Here is a 19,965-nt window from a genome sequence, read left to right on the forward strand (position 1 = left end):
ACAGCTGGTACTCAATACTGAAAGACAAAGCTATATATTCATATTATGGTTTGGATTTGAAATGTCTCCAGGAAGCTCCTGTGTTGAATGCTTGGTTCTAATGCATCAAGTGTCCCAAGGTGAAGTCTTTGAGCTTCCAGGACCGGAAAGCATCCATCTTCGATGAATTAACCACTCGTGGCTTCACATCTTCATGGGACATAGCAGGAACTCTAGAAGGTGGGACCTGGTTAGAGGCAGGACATGAAGGGCATGACTTGAAGGGTACGTTTTGTCCTCAGCCTTTCCTGTCACTATGAAGTGAGTTTCTTTCCATCACACACAGCTCCACGATGTCCTGTGTCTACAGAGGCCTAAAACAATGGAGCCAGTGAGCCATGGGTTCCAGCTTCTGAAACTGAGCCAAAATAAACTTCTCTTCTTAACTTGATGTCTCATATTTTTGTCAGGATGTTTACACACAAGCAAAGCTGATGTGTTAGAGTTGAATTTTACTGCTGACAAAGCCCTAGGCTGATTAGCTACTTGCATTTCCAGTCCACCATTTTACCTTCATGCCCTTTTGCTATTCAGCCAAACAATGTAATGATTTGTTACTAAGTCTATGAATACAATTCATATCCAATATATGAATATATGAATACACTTCATATCCAAGTTTGTCCTAAAGGAAGGAGACAGCTGTCCACAAACACACACAGGTACTGTTAATCCCAGACACAGGAGGAGAGAGACCACTGACCCAAATCATCATGGCCGAATTAAAACAAGTAACTAATTAAAGCAAACTCTTTTATTTGTGTACACGGTTGCCTCCCCAAGGCAGGGTTCAAGAGGTCAGCAGGGTGTAAAGAAGGGAAGGCTTTATAGCTCAGGGGTAGGGATTTCCAAATGTGGAATTTGGTGGGCAAAATTAGTGGGGTTATGGGAGCAGAATCATAAGCATAACAACTTAGTCCCAACAACCTCCTGAAACAAAGACTTAGTTGCAAGGTGGGCATAACAAGGTAGTCATAGCAACAGGTCACCAAAATAACCTTTTGAAACAAAAGGTAGGGTTGTAAAATGGTTATAAATATCTTTTTGAAACAAAGACACTGTGGTCAGTTTCCCGGAACAGGCAGTACAGAGTCATTTGTAGTTAATGCCACAGGTGGGGCACAGCCCTGAGAAACAGAGGTTTAATCATAAGCAGGAATGAACCTGGTTTATCTTTACTATAAGATGGCAGCAGGCTGGTTCTTCAGTGTCCTGCATGCCTCTAGTTTTTAGATTTTGTAGAATATCCTACATTTTAATATTTATGGAAAAGACAATAAATGTCATTTGGGTAGAAAAATAAACCACAGAAACAACCCGTGAAAAATCTCCATTACTTAAGTTCTTAACCAATGGGTACATTAAGCTATCTCAAGACTTCCCCAGACCTCACCAATTATAGACTTTACATCAGCTGGAAGCTTCTTTCAGCTTGAACATTCATGAGACCTTGGTGAAGAGGCCACCCATGGTTCCAGCTCAGTGTTCAATGAGGCCTGTGCCACCTGACATGCTTCTCTCCGAAAGGCAGCGCGTTCACCTCACGCAGGCCAGGCTCTGCCTTTACACATGACTTGTGCTCATAGGAGCTTTGACTTTCTTTTCTTCATAGTTTCTGTTCAGGACTTACTTCATGACTTGAGGCTAACGTTTTCAGTTGCAAGTCATGATAAGTTATGTTACAAGCCTCAGTGGAATTGGGGAAGTGTGGCCATGTGGGGAGAGGGGACTGCTGTGGTGGTGTACATCTGTAATCTCACAAAGCCAAGCCCAGAGGAATTTTAGCTTAAGGTTAGCTTAGACTGCACTGTGAGACTTTGTTTCAAAAGGGGACGGGAATGTGGAAACTGCTGGCTGAGCAGCAGCATGCACTGAGTGGACTACAGGTGCACGGTGACCATCTGCCTCGAGTTCTTGTCCCATGCTTCCTCTGCCATGATAGACTGCATATGCTCTTAATGACCAAGGTCTTAATCAGGGTCAAGGTCCCTTGTGCCAGACAATTGATCAGAGATGAGAAAAGTAATTGCTACATCAGGGGCTCAAGAGAAAAGGGGAGGATGGAAGGGCTCAAGCAGGCCCAAGCATGGCAAACATGGTGCCGGCAGGCCTTGCCCTTCCTCCTCTTATAAACCATAGCTTGCATCCCTAAAGCTGGCCACCAAGATCTACTCCCTTACTTGGACACTTTCTCATGCCAGACTCACTCCAAGGTCCAGCTATCAAGGTACTAAAGTCCAGCAACCAAAAAGCCCCCTTAGGCTGCCCTAATTAACATGACCAATCAAAACAAACTACTGCATCTTAGCCTATTCTAATAAGACCTAACACAGACCTCCCTCCCCTCTTTTCCTCTTAAAAATCACACCTGCAAGGCCATTTGCTGCTGGTTTCTGCCTGAGTCAGAAATCAGCCACTTTCTTTCTTCCCTGCCTGACAAAGGATCATTCGGTGAAAATGGGTTTTGGGGTGTGGCTTGTGCCTAATCCAGGGTCCAGGAGGGAGAAAGGGAAGGACACAAAGCTTCACACAGCTTGGGGAGGGGGAGGATGCAATGATTCACACAGGTAGGGGAGGGGGAGGATGCTGCTTTACACAGCTGGGGCTGGGGGGAGACAGAGAATGCAATGTTTCACACAGGTGGGGGAGGGAAGGCAGATGAGGGGTGGCCGTGAGAAACTACATAGTTCTCTCAACTGGGCTGTGTTGCAAATGGGCAAATGAACATTAGCCTGTCAGTGGTCTGGCAGCACTTTAGGGGAAGTGGAAAGAGTCCAGTCAGGACAGAATGCTGCTAAGCTCTCACTACAAGCTTTGGCCCTAGGGAACACAATTATCTTCTCTGTCAAAGGAAGTGTCTAGTAAACCCTGGGAACAAGACCAAGGTTTAAATTAAACCAACTCCAATTGGCAATAGCTATAAACCTTCCTAAAATTGAAACACATAAGATTTTTGTTAAAACCCTGCATTAGGTCACAGTAGTACATGTAATTATTAAATGTATTTGAAAATCTAAAAAGCCCAGACGTCCCAAGGTGGCCTTTAAGAATAAAAATGAAAGAAACAAAGAGCAGTCTCTCAGTTAAACACTTATAAAACTACAGTAATTAATTTCAAATAGGCCCTGAGGAAGGAATCGAGTTTAAAAACATTATTGGTGTGTATGTGGGAACTCAATAATAACCAAGACAGTCCAGCACTACACAGCAAGGAGAGGCCATCTCAGTAGACAGGCTAGCCATCTCTACGTAGAACAGAACAAATAAAACTTGATCCCTACCTCACACCACATATAAAAATCAACTCTCAGTTAAACAACAGTTAAACAATAAAGGGTAAAGGCAAACTCTCAGGAGACTCCCAGAGGCATATAAGAGAATCATGACTTTACGGCAGGGCTCCTTAAACAGGACGTAAGAGCAGTTAATAAACTGAACAAAATCCAACTACGAAATTACATTGTAAAGATGTAGGAACAAAACGTGACTCTGACAGCACTGAACACAAATCACTAATGGCTGCTGGATGGGTGTTGCAGTAAATCTCCGACCCATTGAAGTCCAGTCAAGGAAGACACAACTCAATTAATTACAAATGTATGCTGCACGCCTAGATTGGGCAGATTTACCATTGAACTACTCTATTCCCCAGCTATGAGATCTCTTACAACTTGCAGTTTTCTAGGTCATGATCTTCTTCGTCCTCAGTCCTTCCCCCAACTCCTAACTTCTCCAACCATTCTTCCAGCTCCTCCCCTACCTCCGGTTCCTCCCACTCCTCTTCTACTGCCCAATCACTGGCTCTAGCCTTTATTTAACAAATTCGATTGGACAGAAGGTTCACAAGATTCACTCCTCCTTCTCAGCCCCTCCCAGGAGTGGAATTACCATGACAAGAGGCTAGGGCTATCCACAACAGATGGGTCACTAGAAAACAAGCGGGACAACCTGAGTTCAATGTCCAGGACTCTCATAGCAGGAGAGAACCAATTTATGAATGTTGTCCTTTGACCTTCGTGCATACAGGCACAGGCAAGGACTTTCTGAAAGGACTCGAGCAGCATCAAAAACATTCCCAAGAACATGAAAATGGAAAAGCTGCCCATCAAAGAAAACAATCGGCAGGCTAGAGAGGCAGCTGACGGATGGGAGAACAAAATCTGGCCAAACACACCGGACAGGGGATTGATACCTACAAGACAGTGTGAAAATTAAACACACCCCACCCCCCAATCCCAAACCATCCAGTCAGTTAATTGGGTTAATGAATCGATAGTCAATTCTCGACTAAAGGAAAGAGAAATAAATGCTCCCTAGATAACTTGACGAAGTGTTTGGCACCCTTAGCCATCAGGGAGATGCGCACTAAAACTGCTCCGACCCCATCTCACAAGAAAGCAAATGCTAACACGTGTTGGGTGTGTGGGAAAGGAAGAGGTCTCACTCCGCTACAGGACTATGAATGGTGGGGCGCTGTAGAAATCAGTGCAGGCTTCTTAACTAAAGCAGAACTTCCGCAGAGTCCTGAACATTCATGCTCACCGCTCCATTAGTCAGAGTAGCCAGAAAACGAAATTAGCCTAGAGACGGCCACCAGCAGATTAATGCGTAGCAAAAAATACTCATATACATAATGGGATTTTACTCAGCTGGAAAGAAAAGTGAGATTATGACATTTATAGAAAAATTGGTGTGACTGGAAATCACTGTTAAATGAAACAAGACTGGAAAGACGGGTCCATTTTCTCTTTTATTTGGAAGCTGTATTTAAAGGTACGTGTGCATGTGTATGTGTACATATATGTGTATGCATGCGTGTAGATGATGAAACTGGAAAGAATACCAGAGAAGGGAGAAAGAGCACTTCAGGGAAGGAAGAGAGAAATAGGATGATGGAACAGGTGTGTTAAGAAGGCTTTCTGGCGATAACTAGGGAAGGGGTGGACCACTGGGGAAATGTGCTGGTAGGACCAACCAACTAGAACAAGATGCAGCTTCCTGCATGAGATGCCTGATGAAGCTCCGTATCCTGTGAGCTAAAACAAACAAAACAACAGAACCCAATACATTATAAAAGTGAGTAGAGCACGGAGCTTGGGGATAGAGCAGCTGCCTTGCACACTGCCCAGGGACAGCACTGCACAAGGACAGAAATAACACTGTCACTCCTTTGGAGTTCCCTGAGGTCATTGTCTTACATAAAGGATCAACAAAGGTAATTAAAAGATCTACCCCTCTAATTGGTAAACTCTGTGTGGGAAAATTTAAAAAAAAAATCATCAAAAGGACTTGGACCACTGCCATTTCCAAAAATAAATAAATAAATAAAAATCATAAGATTAACAGTATCAGCACATTTTTATATAAAAATTACATTTTTGTAACGAAGATTTCCCTCCCCAATAGACAAAATATGTGTCTGAGCAATCCTCCACAGAAATAGAAATGGTCCCTGACACATTTAGCACGCCTACTCGTGAGAAAGCAGACATGGCTGCTCTGAGGAGCTAACAGTGCTGCCTCAGAACCAAGAGCAGCACAAGGCGTGGCAGGCAAGGGGCACACAGCCTCACACCGACCTGCGGCTTCTGCAATGGCAACTTGGCAACACTGAGCAACACAACATCTGCATCCACTCTTCTAACAGACTTGTACTTCTAAAACTTTTCTCTAAATTAGTAACTCCAAAACCGTGAACACACAACAGGACGCTAGCATTTGTAATTCTAAGAATCAGAACTATCAAAAGGCACAAACCCAGGATAATAAAATAAACTACTGGTATTTAAATTCAAATGTATATTCAAAGCTACAAAAGTGAGGGAGATTGTATAAAATATGAAGCAATTTCCAGAGTATAATACTCAGACAAAACAGACTCAGTTATAGCAAAAATCTTTTGTGTACAAAAGGGCAAATGATAAAATAATTCTAATTATTTGGCAAAAAGAATATAGAAAAGGCAAATTATAATGGAGCTGGTAAATGGCAGTAGGTGGGCAGAAAGGTTTGGAAGATTTGAGTATATACTGAATGGTTCAGAATTTAAGAAATATGTTAATGTTTTGCATATACAAAGAATAAAATTAAACTCTAAAGGGAAAACAATGCTGTGAGAAAATCATGGGGAACAGCTGCTTCCGAGCAGTCTGCACTGCAGACCCACTACGCCAAGGTCCTAAGAAGAGAAATCCTGAGATTATCCATGTGGAGGGAAAGAAGTGCAGGGCTGTGATCTATTCTGCAAAGATCAGAGAGAAGTCATACAAGTACCTAGGTATGAGTACATGTGTAGATAGGTCATACATGAGCCCATGTATGGATATATCTGTAGAAAAGTCGTATATGCACCTATATATGGATATATCTGTAATACACACACATATACATTGAATGTATACATATATAGAAACATGTAAATACATATATATCATGTAAATATATACATATGCTAAAATAGAAATTTTTTACATTATATTTAAATGAGGGATTAAACCCATCATTCTTACCAACTTTCTGTAAAATAAATATTTCAAAATTTTTAGGGGCTGAATTATCACTCAGTGCTTAACATGTAGGTCTCCCTGAGCTCTAACCCCAACAAAACCAAAGCAATAATGTTTTAAAACTATCATCTGGGGGCTGGAGAGGTAGCTCAGCAAGTAAGAATGCTGGCTGTTCTTCCAAAGAACTGAGTTCAATTCCTTGCACCCACAAGGCAGCTCACAACTGTCTTGTAATTCCAGTTCCAAAGGAACTGAACACACTCACATGGACATACATGCAGGCAGAACACCAATTCACATAAAATAGAAATAATTTATACATATGGCTATATAAATATATATTTGACATAAACTATCATCTGGAATCAAAACACCAAAAAAAAAAAAAAAAAAAAAAAAAAAAAAAAAGCTTAGGGATCAACTGAGAAGCCACTGGAGTTTTCAGGGGTAAGAGACAGACTAATTTGATTAATTTCAGACAAGCACTTACTGTAACATATATATCTTCACTTCCTAGGTCATGTCCAAGAAAAACACAGCTCTGAGTCTCACCATATTAGCTATGTCCATATTTATTTATATATTTCCTGGCTCTAGAAAAATATGCTCAAAGTCAGATATCTGTCATATCACTTCCAATACATTAGCAGAGGGCATTTCAAAGACAGCGGTGTAGGAAATATGTCCTTTTAAATAGGCTGTATCAATCTTGAAGCTAAACAGGCCTTGTGACAAAGCAACTTGAGCAGCCACTAGGGCTGCACAGCAGCTGGCAGAAGCAAGTGTGGCCTGGAATTCCCCATGTGACACTCAATGTCTCAGTGCCAACTAAACTGTACAAGGCCTAGAGCCCTTTAAAACCTGCCTTCACTTCTGACATCCAGGCACTGAACGTCTGACACAAATTCAACAGCGGCATTTAAATAATCTGTTGGGAAACAGTGTGGCTAGTCCTTATTAAAATAGGCAATGATAGTTTAATAGAGGTTAACAAGGCAGATATGGAACAAACAGGGCACCAAGCCGGACATGTAGCCAGGCAGGAGGCCTCTAGAACACTTGCCTGGAGGGATGGGTTCTAATCCAGCAGTCGTCCTGTGAAAAGGATCAGAGAACCAAGTACCTAACTGCTGACCGCTTGTAGCTGAAGAGAGGGTGCAGCCAAACACATACACTTGGCTCGACTTCAGTCTCCGGACTTTGGAGAACTTAATAAGATCTGAAAGGAGAGCTAGTGATCTGAAGGACACGCTAATGGCCATAGTCAATCATGTGCCCAACTTTACAAACAACAAAAAGTGTGGTATGATCAGGTCCAAGAAACCTGCTGTTCAAACCAAGAAACCACATTCAAAATTCAACAAAAACAAATCTTTGTTATATAATTTTCTTTGTAGTATTTTAATGTCAGCTCTTAAAACCCTCAAAATACTAGTGGGAATCAAATATCTGACAGATACAAAAGAGGGCACCTGCTCAGTTTGGGAGAAATATCACTTAATTTTTCTAGTAAAAGATTTTTTTTTCCTTTATGAAGGCATCAACTGTTGATTCTTCTTGAATCTTTCCATGTAAAACGTATCAAATGAGCCACTCTTACGTAATGGGTGGGGATAGGTGAAATACGCAGCCTGCACATATGATCAAAGATAATTACAGGTTTGCTGACCAGATTCTCAGTCAGGGCACAAGTACAGAGATTTGCTGCTGTAACATCTTAAGTGCCCCCAGCAGCAGAAGTACCACGCTGCTCCCTGCAGCCAGAGAGCAGGCTCTGAACTTCAGCCACGCTGCCCCTAAGTGGCAAACTCATCCCACTGGCTCCCTGCATAGTTTAAGGCATGGCTTCTCTACAGTTATTGTCATCGGCAGTTTTAAAGGTTTCTAAGTTTCACATGTTCCTAAATTTAAACTTTGCCTGTTTAGAGGCTTGACTTGTAAGCAGCTAGAGGTACAGTGCTCTCCCCACGTGTACTCACAGGATGAAGTGCCAGAAAGAGATGGATTCTTTGGCTCATCGTGGATCTATCACATCCGTAAAGTCATCTGGAAGGCTGTTGGGAGCCAGGCTGTCCAAGGCATTCTCAAGATGCCCATGAGAGAACGGAGAGCCCAGCTCTATGTCCTCACCCAAGGCACACCAGCACATCTGTGCTAGTGCTGGGGCCTTGAGGATTAAAGTTTTGGCTCCTGAGAACTCATCTTTTCTCTCTGAAGAGACGGAATTTTATCAGTTCCAAGCCACTGTGTGCTGTCTTTGATGCCCGTGAGATAGGCCACGGTTCCGTGAGATAGCCCACGGTTCCCTTGTGCAACACAGCTTGATTAGCTTCTCGACGACTTCATCCAGTTGAATGGTAGCTTTCTGCTTATGTCCTATTTTCCACAACACACTGTACCTAAGATTATGTACATCTCAAGAAACTTGCTTGGCATAAAGACATACCTTTGCAAGACTTCTAGAGCCCAGTGTTCCTATCTTCTTTATTTTCTGAACCTGTGGCACTCCCTCTCAGAAACCTGTCACTGAAGAACAACTTGTTCCAGGTCCAAAGACTCCAGGCAGCTAACACCCACAGGCCTGAAAACTGTCACCAAAGAACCAATGCCAGATTTGCTGTATCTAAACGAACCCTAGGCTTTGTGGTAGTTGGTTACACAATGACCTTCAATCAACATCATTTCCCTTTGTACTTCCCACACTGCTAGGGTACGTCTCATGCTACTCATATGGTAGATTACACACTGCCAGGGACTCACTTCCCCTAGCAGCTATCAGTATCATTCCATACTGTAGCTCAAGTGTTTTAATGGAGGAAAAGCCTCACTAACCTTTCCAGAAGCCTGTCAGAGACTTTTGTGTCCAAATCCTCACTGTTTGCTCACCTAGAACATCTCACTGGCACACAAGACAAGGCACCACCTGATGCTGGCCACAGCTCAGTGTATCAGGGAGTACCACCTCTCACTAGCCCCACCTACAGAGCCCCACACTTCATCTCCTTTCAAACCCTGGGAACACTTCAGATTTAATGTGATAAAGATGTGGGGCGGGGAGAACTGTCTGAAGGGAACTCCCAGGATCAGGCCTTCTGCTGGTAATGCTCCCTTGCTGACAACCCTGTGCTCACACCAGTTACAAAGCTCTAAGCAGCTCGTGAGTGTTGGAGTGTAATTCTTACTCAGACCACTTCCAAGTCATGGTCAGACATGTCAGGTGCTGGGCTCCAAAAAGTTGTCGACTTCCAGACAGGATTAATTTGATGGTCATGAACACCGTTTAACTCAAGCACTGGGGTCTACATCTGTGAAGACCAGCATGCTGTTGTGCTAGAGGGATCCAGATTTTCTCAAAGAATGTTTGAAACACACTTGCCTTATAAAATTAAAAGACCAGCAGAGGTTTTCAGAGTCTGGAAGAGGGAATGAGTTTATTCAACTCAGCTCTGAAGGGATAACATTTTTATTTCCTCCCTAAAACAAGTAAGAAAATATAAACTTGCTGTTTCAGTCAGTTTTGGGATCATCTATTCAGATATGTCTGTAGCAACCAGAGCCATGGTACAGCGTTGCTGGCCAAGGAGGCCTGGCACGGACACTGGACAGAAGCTGTGTTGCAGTCTGTCTGTCAGCCTGAACTAACCACAAGGTCAGCTGGCTGCTTTGCCTAAAAAAAGCTTTTCAATATTTTTAAGAAAACAGAAAAACCCTATTAATCTTTTCTCCCTGACAAGTTTCTGAGAGGGAAAAAGAGCTTGTCATTAATGACAGAGTGATCAAGAAAATGTCAACAGGAACGGGATCTGAATCTCTGCCATACCACGAATAAAAACCAAAACCAAAATAACCAAAACGTTCTTAACAAAAACCTTATACTAATTATTGAAATATAAGGTCCTTCTGGTCCTAGTAGATGGTCCTCTAGCAAGCTCTGAAATCCACACACTCGGGAACAGCCAGGGAGCTCAGGCTGCCCCACACACTACAGGAACGATGACAGCACGTACGTACCAGGCAAGTCTGCAAGCTTTCCCATCAACTCTGCTAGCTGTGGCACAGGAGGCAGACAGTATCTGATTGTGAAGCAGAAATTAATAATGGAGGGGTTTTCTCTAATCTTCATTCAAGAATGGAATTTTAGCAAAGTTCTTACGAGCAGCAAACACAGTTATGTCAGGAAGTTAACATTCTCAATATGGCAGGGCAGTCCCAGACAATGGTAACAACAACCAGGTTAAAGGCTAAGGAGAAGCAGCGCTCTCCTATCACTGGGCTAGAAAATGGCTTAAGCGAGTCATTGTTCAGGAAGCAATGCTTTAAGATATAAACCCCGACTTTTCAGGATCCGTAGTCAGTGGCGCTGATAAACACCTTCAGCTGTAAAGTCAGCATGTGGTGCACTGATTTCTTCCTGCATCACGACAATTTCTAGGTTCCATTAAAAACATTATCTTCGGTTTCTTCTTGGGCAGCTACTGCTCATGAAAGGGTCGTCATCATCGTCCTGAAATGACACAAATGTTATGCTGTGTCAGTGACCACACATCATCTTTGAGCCAAGAAAGAAACTCTTACTATTAAAATGGTATCAGGGAAGTCACATTTATCACACCTATGCCTTTAACTGTGAAATGTAAAGGCCCAAGTCAGTCTTGTGCATTAGAGTAAAAATCTGCCAGGTCTTGTGTGTGATTGCACACATCTATAACACACAATACAAACATTTTTCCCAGTCACAACCTTAATAAAAGCACATGAGGTGTAGGAAAACCAGAACAGAAAATATTCAAGTCATTTCTAGTCTGAAGTTTTCTCATGCACATCATCATCATCATCATCATCATCATCATCATCATCATCATCATCATCATCATCATCACTATGACCACCACTACTACTGTTATTACTGTGCACTTACCTCACATGCACAGTTGTGTGCTCTGTCAGAACAACAAGGCGTTCATTTCTCCATCCTACCTTTGTGGGCCTCGGGTTCCAACCTGGGCTGCCAAGTTGTGCACAGCCACTGAGCACCTCACTTACACTTACACCCTGTCTGCCCCGTGGAGAGTCAGCCAACAGACAAGAAGGTCACAGGGAAAAGTCCCAAGGACTGTGATTCTTGTTCCCTGTCACCCATTTCATGACAGAGTAGACTGCTTCACGTGGGTGGAGGAAAAAGCTGAGTAAAGCTGTCTTTCAGCTTTTGCAGAAAAAAGTAGATGGAGCATTTCAGGTGTTCCCAAGTTGATGAGATGTAGACCACAAGTGTGGTAAGAAAAATAGGAACATCAGACACTAACTAAGAATTTAATGAGAATGAAAACAACTAGCCAGGTCTGGAAGCACAGGCATGTCACCCCAACTTCTAGGGAGGCTGAGGAGGAAAGACCACAAGTTCAAGGCCTGTTTGAGCTACGGAATGAGCTCAAAGCCTCGGCACCTGTGTGAGCCCTGTCTCAAGGGAAAGAGGAAGAGGCTGGAGCTAGAGCGCAGTGGGTAAGAGCTGGCCTAGCATGTGCCAGGCCCAGGGTTCAAATCCCAGTCCTAAAGGAGAAACAACAGCCTCATTATAAAAAGCCTGCTTATATAATCTGATGAAAGACAGCACTGGATGGATTGTACTTCATATATTTGAAAGATAAATATTTTTATAAAATTGTTACCATTAAGACGTTAGTAAACACAGACAATCATTTAGTATTAGATTTGACTTATGACTTTAACAAATCCATGTTTTCTGAAGTTTACTAGTGAGAAATGGATGACGGAGAAGCACAAACTCAACTGTTTGCTAATCCGTTTTCTTTACTGTCAAAGGCAGGCCTTGTTAAACACATACAAAGCAAAACTGATAACCTGCCTTTGGCTCTGCTCTAGTTAAATGCAGACCAGCACACGTACATTGTCTTTTCCTCTGTGTGCATGCATTTTTCTTTCTGGTCAAGTGCATTTATTTGCTCTAAGCTCCTGGAATCCACATGTTCATGCCCAGCTTTTACGTGAGCATCAGACTTCAGGACTCAGGGCTTATGTAGCAGGACCTTATCCAGCAAGCCACCCTCTCATTTGTTGGGATACTCATTTTAAACTCAACCATGCATGGACATCCAGATGTGTGCCTACTTCCCTACTGGCAGCAACATGCCACCACTCGATAGACAGACTGAAATCATAGCCTGAGGTGCAGCAAGCCTGGCAAGCAACTGCAAACTCACATAAGGAACATGACAGCAACAGCAGATGCTCAAAACAGAGAGCTGAGGCACATACAGCAGGAGGAGTGCTAAGGGCACTTTGCAAGTGGGATATACCAATCACACAAAATCAATGGAAATTCCATTACACAGGGGCACACAGCAAACAATGTCACAGAAAAGAGAGCACAGTGGTAAGTGTCAGGGGCAGGGGACCAGCTATGGACATTGGGTTGTGTTTAAGGGATACACTTGTGGTTCTGCAAAACAAAAGCCCTTGAAGTGTGGGTTTTTTTTTTTTTTTTTTTTTTCCTCTCTCTCATATATTACACCCTCCACCTCCTCGAAGTCTCCACCTCCCCCTTTTCCCAGATTCACTCTTCCAAGAGCAGGTCTTTCAGGGACATCAGCCATATATGGCATAATAAGCTACAGTAAGACCAGGCACACATTCTCACAAAAGGCAACCCAGTAAGGGTCCCAAAGGCAGGCAGAGGAGTCAAAGACAGTCCCTGCTCCCACTGTAGGAGTCCCACAAGAACACCAAGCTACACACTCATGACATACATGCTGAGAGCCTAGGTCAGACCCATGCAGGCTCCCTGATCTCTGTGAGCCCACTTGAGTCAGTTTACTCTGTGAGCCTTGATCCCTGTGTCCCCCAATTCTTCCTTCCCCTCTGCAGGACTCTGAGCTCTGCCTAATGTTTGGCCGTTGGACCTGCACCTGTTTCCGGAAGCTGCTGCTAGACGAAGTCTCTCTATGACGATTACAATAGGCTCTGGTCCCAGCATATCGTGCAGGCAGGACAAACTGTAGGTCAGAGGTTTTGTGGCTGGATTGGTGTTCCAATCCCTGCACTTGAGAGCTCGCTTGGTTATAGAGGATGGCTGTTTCAGGCTCTGTGTCCCCATTACTAGGAGTCTCCACTACAGTCACCCTTGTAGTTTCCACTGCACTAGGTGTCTACCTCAACTCTGAAACATCCCCGAGTATTCTCTTCCTCCATCTTCGATCCCACTTGACCGCCAATTCACTCACAAAACCTATTCTATTTCCCCTTCCAGAAGAACCTTGTGTCCCCCCCACCCCCCCCCAAGCTTTCCTTATTATTCAGCCTCTCTGGGTCTGTGGATATAACATGGTTATCCTTTATTTTTCAGCTAATATCCACTTATAAGTGCATACCGTGTTGTCTGGGTCTGGGTTACCTCACTTAAGGTCTGTTTTACAACAAGAATACATTTAATGCTACTAAGCTACATTTATAAATAGTTTGGATGTGATTTTTATGTTATGTGTTCTGACTACAACATAATTGTTTAAAAACAAAAACTAAATGAAAATGAAGACAGGCTTAACAATCTTCTATAGTGCCTGCAGAGGTTCAAGTGGTAACCATGAGGGAGCAGGAAAGACCAGGGTCCTGGGACTCACAGATCTGATCCCGCTTCATTACACAACAGAGGGACACAGAGAGACGAGTCCTGACTACACTTCCTCCCATGCCCCATGAGTTAGAGACCCTGACAGTTCAGTGCAGACCACCACTGTCCTCATGGAGTGCCCGTGCCGAGGCAATATCTGTCCAGGGTGCAGAGAACATTTCATCAAGTTCACCTTAAAAGCTTCTACACCAACGTCACCCCAGTCTCCAAACATGAACAACAGGAGCTACATTAAAAAAAATTTTTTTTAAACCCCAGATTTGATCCCATTAATGGGAGAAGTGAGAGCAGAGTGAATAGTGTGCTTTAAAAACCCACAGGCCTTTCTAGGCGACTACACTGAGGGCACTCACTGACTTTTAGCGATGCAGGTCACAGCAAGGTTATCAGGGAGCCTAAAAATATAACTTGCAGTGCCAAGCCAGTGGTCTCCATTTACATTTCATAGACAGGTAAGGTAAGAACAGCCAATGACACAACGATCACCTCATCTGATTCAAAGTCCACCCCTTTGGCTGTCTGGCTCTGGGACATCTGTTTGCTAGATGTTGTGCCCGACCACCTGAGGAAGAGAGAAAAAACAAAGACAATGAATGAGAACATAGCACAAGCATTCAATCCCGTAGTAACCACTGAGTACAAACACCACACAGGTCTCTTTAATATATATAATAAGTTCGTGTATCTATGTGCATTAAGAGGTAATATCACACACACTGTGTGTGTGCATCCTATGGGCTCTGCCTCTCTGAGGAGCCCTAAGAGCAGCACTGTCAGTTTCTCAGTTATTGAATGTAATCATTCAATAGTAAACATTTTTAATAAAAAAACAAAAACAAAAACAAAACAAAAAACCCAAAGCCATTTCCTATCTATGCTATTCCCTCTGCACCTAAATTTCCTCATCTGTCAAATGGGGAAATGTTTGTTTTTAAAGAGCTATGTGCTAGTCTGCTGGAGCACTAGGCCATGGCCTGATTCGTTAGCACGACCAGAGTGCTGACTCGTACCCCTACTATAGGACCAGTATCCCTCCACAGCTGCAACACTGCAGTGCTTTCCCTTCACCCTGCGGCTGCTCAGAGGAGTGGGGACAAGCGCAGCACTCTCCAGAGTCTCTCCTGCCATCTCCCACATTTGCTCTGTTCCATGAGCACTCACAATCAAGAGCCTGAATCATATTTCACTCACAATTATGAGCTAATTTATTCATCCTTATTGTAGTTGTATGTGCTCAACCCCTTACATGATAATTTAAGTCACCTAAGTCTGGAGCCTTATCAAAATCTGTTCTATACCACTAGACCTAATAGTATGTAAAGACCAAAAGTGTTAAAAAACAAAAGGGAGATATCGATTATTTTCTTTTTCAAAAACATTTTTATTTTATGTATATGGGTGTTTTGTCACAAGTATGTATGTGACAAGGTATATACCATGCCCAGAGGACAGATGGATCTGAAATTACAAATGGCCGTGAGCCATCATGTGAGTATCTAGGAACCAAACCCTAGTTATCCACAGGAACACCAAGTACACTCAAATACTGCGCCATCTTCCTAGCCCCCTCCATTATGTTCTTAAGTAGAAATTTTCATTAAATTTAAAGTAAACAGTATTTGCCCAAAATGTTAATACATAAAAGAGAACAGTGATTTTAAATAAAGTCAATTATTACTCCAGAATTGATTAAGTCTATGTCAACCATGCTAAGTTCTCCAGAGTAAGTTCACTAAGTACTCCAGAATAGGTCCAGCCAGCCACAGAAGTACTCTAAAGTAAGTTCACATTAGCCACAAAAGTAACAGAGGAAGTCAGACAGACACATAAGCACTCCAGAGGAAGTCCAGACAGACACATAAGTACTCCAGAGGAAGTCCAGACAGACACATAAGTACTCCAGAGAAGTCCAGACAGACACATAAGCACTCCAGAGAAAGTCCAGACAGACACTTAAGTACTCCAGAGAAGTCCAGACAGACACATAAGCACTCCAGAGAAGTCCAGACAGACACTTAAGCACTCCAGAGGAAGTCCAGACAGACACATAAGCACTCCAGAGAAGTCCAGACAGACACTTAAGCACTCCAGAGGAAGTCCAGACAGACACATAAGTACTCCAGAGGAAGTCCAGACAGACACATAAGCACTCCAGAGGAAGTCCAGACAGACACATAAGCACTCCAGAGGAAGTCCAGACAGACACATAAGCACTCCAGAGAAGTCCAGACAGACACTTAAGCACTCCAGAGGAAGTCCAGACAGACACATAAGTACTCCAGAGAAGTCCAGACAGACACTTAAGCACTCCAGAGAAGTCCAGACAGACACTTAAGCACTCCAGAGGAAGTCCAGACAGACACATAAGCACTCCAGAGAAGTCCAGACAGACACTTAAGCACTCCAGAGGAAGTCCAGACAGACACATAAGCACTCCAGAGAAGTCCAGACAGACACATAAGCACTCCAGAGAAGTCCAGACAGACACTTAAGCACTCCAGAGGAAGTCCAGACAGACACATAAGTACTCCAGAGAAGTCCAGACAGACACTTAAGCACTCCAGAGGAAGTCCAGACAGACACATAAGCACTCCAGAGGAAGTCCAGACAGACACTTAAGCACTCCAGAGAAGTCCAGACAGACACATAAGTACTCCAGAGGAAGTCCAGACAGACACTTAAGCACTCCAGAGGAAGTCCAGACAGACACTTAAGCACTCCAGAGGAAGTCCAGACAGACACATAAGTACTCCAGAGGAAGTCCAGACAGACACATAAGTACTCCAGAGAAGTCCAGACAGACACTTAAGCACTCCAGAGGAAGTCCAGACAGACACATAAGCACTCCAGAGGAAGTCCAGACAGACACTTAAGTACTCCAGAGAAGTCCAGACAGACACTTAAGCACTCCAGAGGAAGTCCAGACAGACACTTAAGCACTCCAGAGGAAGTCCAGACAGACACATAAGCACTCCAGAGAAGTCCAGACAGACACATAAGCACTCCAGAGGAAGTCCAGACAGACACTTAAGCACTCCAGAGGAAGTCCAGACAGACACATAAGCACTCCAGAGAAGTCCAGACAGACACATAAGCACTCCAGAGGAAGTCCAGACAGACACTTAAGCACTCCAGAGGAAGTCCAGACAGACACTTAAGCACTCCAGAGGAAGTCCAGACAGACACATAAGTACTCCAGAGGAAGTCCAGACAGACACATAAGTACTCCAGAGAAGTCCAGACAGACACTTAAGCACTCCAGAGGAAGTCCAGACAGACACATAAGCACTCCAGAGGAAGTCCAGACAGACACTTAAGTACTCCAGAGAAGTCCAGACAGACACTTAAGCACTCCAGAGGAAGTCCAGACAGACACTTAAGCACTCCAGAGGAAGTCCAGACAGACACATAAGCACTCCAGAGAAGTCCAGACAGACACATAAGCACTCCAGAGGAAGTCCAGACAGACACTTAAGCACTCCAGAGGAAGTCCAGACAGACACATAAGCACTCCAGAGAAGTCCAGACAGACACATAAGCACTCCAGAGGAAGTCCAGACAGACACTTAAGCACTCCAGAGGAAGTCCAGACAGACACATAAGCACTCCAGAGAAGTCCAGACAGACACATAAGCACTCCAGAGGAAGTCCAGACAGACACTTAAGCACTCCAGAGGAAGTCCAGACAGACACTTAAGTACTCCAGAGGAAGTCCAGACAGACACATAAGCACTCCAGAGGAAGTCCAGACAGACACATAAGCACTCCAGAGGAAGTCCAGACAGACACATAAGTACTCCAGAGGAAGTCCAGACAGACACTTAAGCACTCCAGAGAAGTCCAGACAGACACTTAAGCACTCCAGAGGAAGTCCAGACAGACACTTAAGCACTCCAGAGAAGTCCAGACAGACACTTAAGCACTCCAGAGGAAGTCCAGACAGACACATAAGCACTCCAGAGGAAGTCCAGACAGACACATAAGTCCTCCAGAGGAAGTCCAGACAGACACATAAGTCCTCCAGAGGAAGTCCAGACAGACACTTAAGTACTCCAGAGGAAGTCCAGACAGACACTTAAGCACTCCAGAGGAAGTCCAGACAGACACATAAGTACTCCAGAGGAAGTCCAGACAGACACTTAAGCACTCCAGAGGAAGTCCAGACAGACACATAAGTCCTCCAGAGGAAGTCCAGACAGACACATAAGTCCTCCAGAGGAAGTCCAGACAGACACTTAAGTACTCCAGAGGAAGTCCAGACAGACACTTAAGCACTCCAGAGGAAGTCCAGACAGACACATAAGTACTCCAGAGGAAGTCCAGACAGACACTTAAGTACTCCAGAGGAAGTCCAGACAGACACTTAAGCACTCCAGAGGAAGTCCAGACAGACACTTAAGCACTCCAGAGGAAGTCCAGACAGACACATAAGTCCTCCAAAGTTCCTATCAGCTGCTTCTCCTGTTTGGTAAAGCACTGTGTATATAAGGCAGAGAAAAATGTACAGTGAAAAATAAATCTGAAATCCAGAATTAAGAAAAGCATTTTCTATTACTAGGAAGACAATCTTTCATGAAGAAGGGAACTGGGTAATAAAGACAAGAGGACATGAATCACACACTGTGTGTCAGAAGAAATACGTAGAGTAATGCTGAATCATATCTGTTTTTCATTTCTCTACATAATTGCTGGATAAAAAGAATTCTAGTCATCCTCTCCTGCCATAGAATTCTGCATGATTATATTTTTTGTTTGCAAAGGATGTCCCTGGCCTACCTTTGATCAGCCCTGGAACTAGTAGGAAAAACGTCATCTTCATCAGATTCATCCACCTCAATGGTCTACAGAAGGGAGGAAACAAAGCAACAGGTTCAGATGAATTAAATAACAGAATATCAAGATACACATGCAGGCATATGTCCAGCAAACCACATGAACACTTGTGATTAACACAAACTCTGAAGTGCATGTGGCTCAGTGGTAGAGAACCTGTCTAGCAGTGAGGCCTGGGTTTGATCTTCAGATCTCAGAGAAGAAGGTAAACCCAACCTGACGCCCACACCAAGGTCCCTCTTCCTTTCCAAACGTTACTCTCTTATCCATGGCCTATGTCTCTCCTACCACTGCCGAGCCTGAGCCTGAGAAGATGACAGACTGTCAGTGTTTCAACTTCAAGTTTTTCTTTTCTTGAGTAACCCAGGCTACTTCCCAACTTGTAATCTTCAGGCTTCTGCCCACTGAGTGTGAAAATTATTATCTATACTACCAAAACTACCTATTAGCTCCATTAAAAAAAAAATCAGCTCCAATTTTAAATAAGGCATTAGGCTACACAGGAAACTGCAGATAGCTAGATATTTAGTGTTAAGAGCCAACAGAGACACACAGGACTCCACCATGCTCTGTGCTCTGTGCTATCCTGACCCTTGACAGGCGTGTACTATGTTCTCACCTACTAACGTGTAAATGAGGAAGAAGCCAAGGACAAAATCCCAAAAGAGCATCATGCGAGGTCACGGGCTGTGCTACACACCCTGCAGTACGCAGGATGTACCTTCACCAAGCACGGCTGCCTGGCACAGGAAGAGTCCTGGCCTGGGGCTTAAGATTCATGGATTTTAACAGTGAGATAGCAGGTCAGACCTATCCTGAATTTGCTTGAAGAATCCCAAGTGGCAGAAAGGCTGATGTTAAATCTGTAGCAGGACACAAGGATGGAGCCTCTGGTCTGCTGTCTTTAGTCCACAACAGTATGAAGGAGCACCTCCATGTGAG

At 43.7% G+C, this 19,965-nt stretch overlaps 1 protein-coding gene across 5 annotated transcripts in view; it reads right to left on the minus strand.

Annotated features, from left to right (window-relative positions):
- Positions 1-775: 775 nt before the first annotated feature.
- Positions 776-19,965, minus strand: part of Mre11 (MRE11 double strand break repair nuclease) — a 62,940-nt gene continuing 43,750 nt past the window's right edge. For all 5 annotated transcript variants that reach the window (XM_076926033.1, XM_076926034.1, XM_076926036.1 and 2 more), the window contains exons 18-20: positions 18,967-19,031; positions 14,677-14,752; positions 776-11,049 (exon numbers count right to left, since the gene is read on the minus strand). In XM_076926033.1, coding sequence (XP_076782148.1) covers positions 10,993-11,049; positions 14,677-14,752; positions 18,967-19,031 — 198 coding nt within the window. In that variant the 3' untranslated portion in view covers positions 776-10,992. The remainder of the gene's footprint in view (positions 11,050-14,676; positions 14,753-18,966; positions 19,032-19,965) is intronic.

The sequence above is a fragment of the Arvicanthis niloticus genome, chromosome 27 (genome assembly GCF_011762505.2).
Source record: "Arvicanthis niloticus isolate mArvNil1 chromosome 27, mArvNil1.pat.X, whole genome shotgun sequence".
Lineage (NCBI taxonomy): Eukaryota > Metazoa > Chordata > Mammalia > Rodentia > Muridae > Arvicanthis > Arvicanthis niloticus.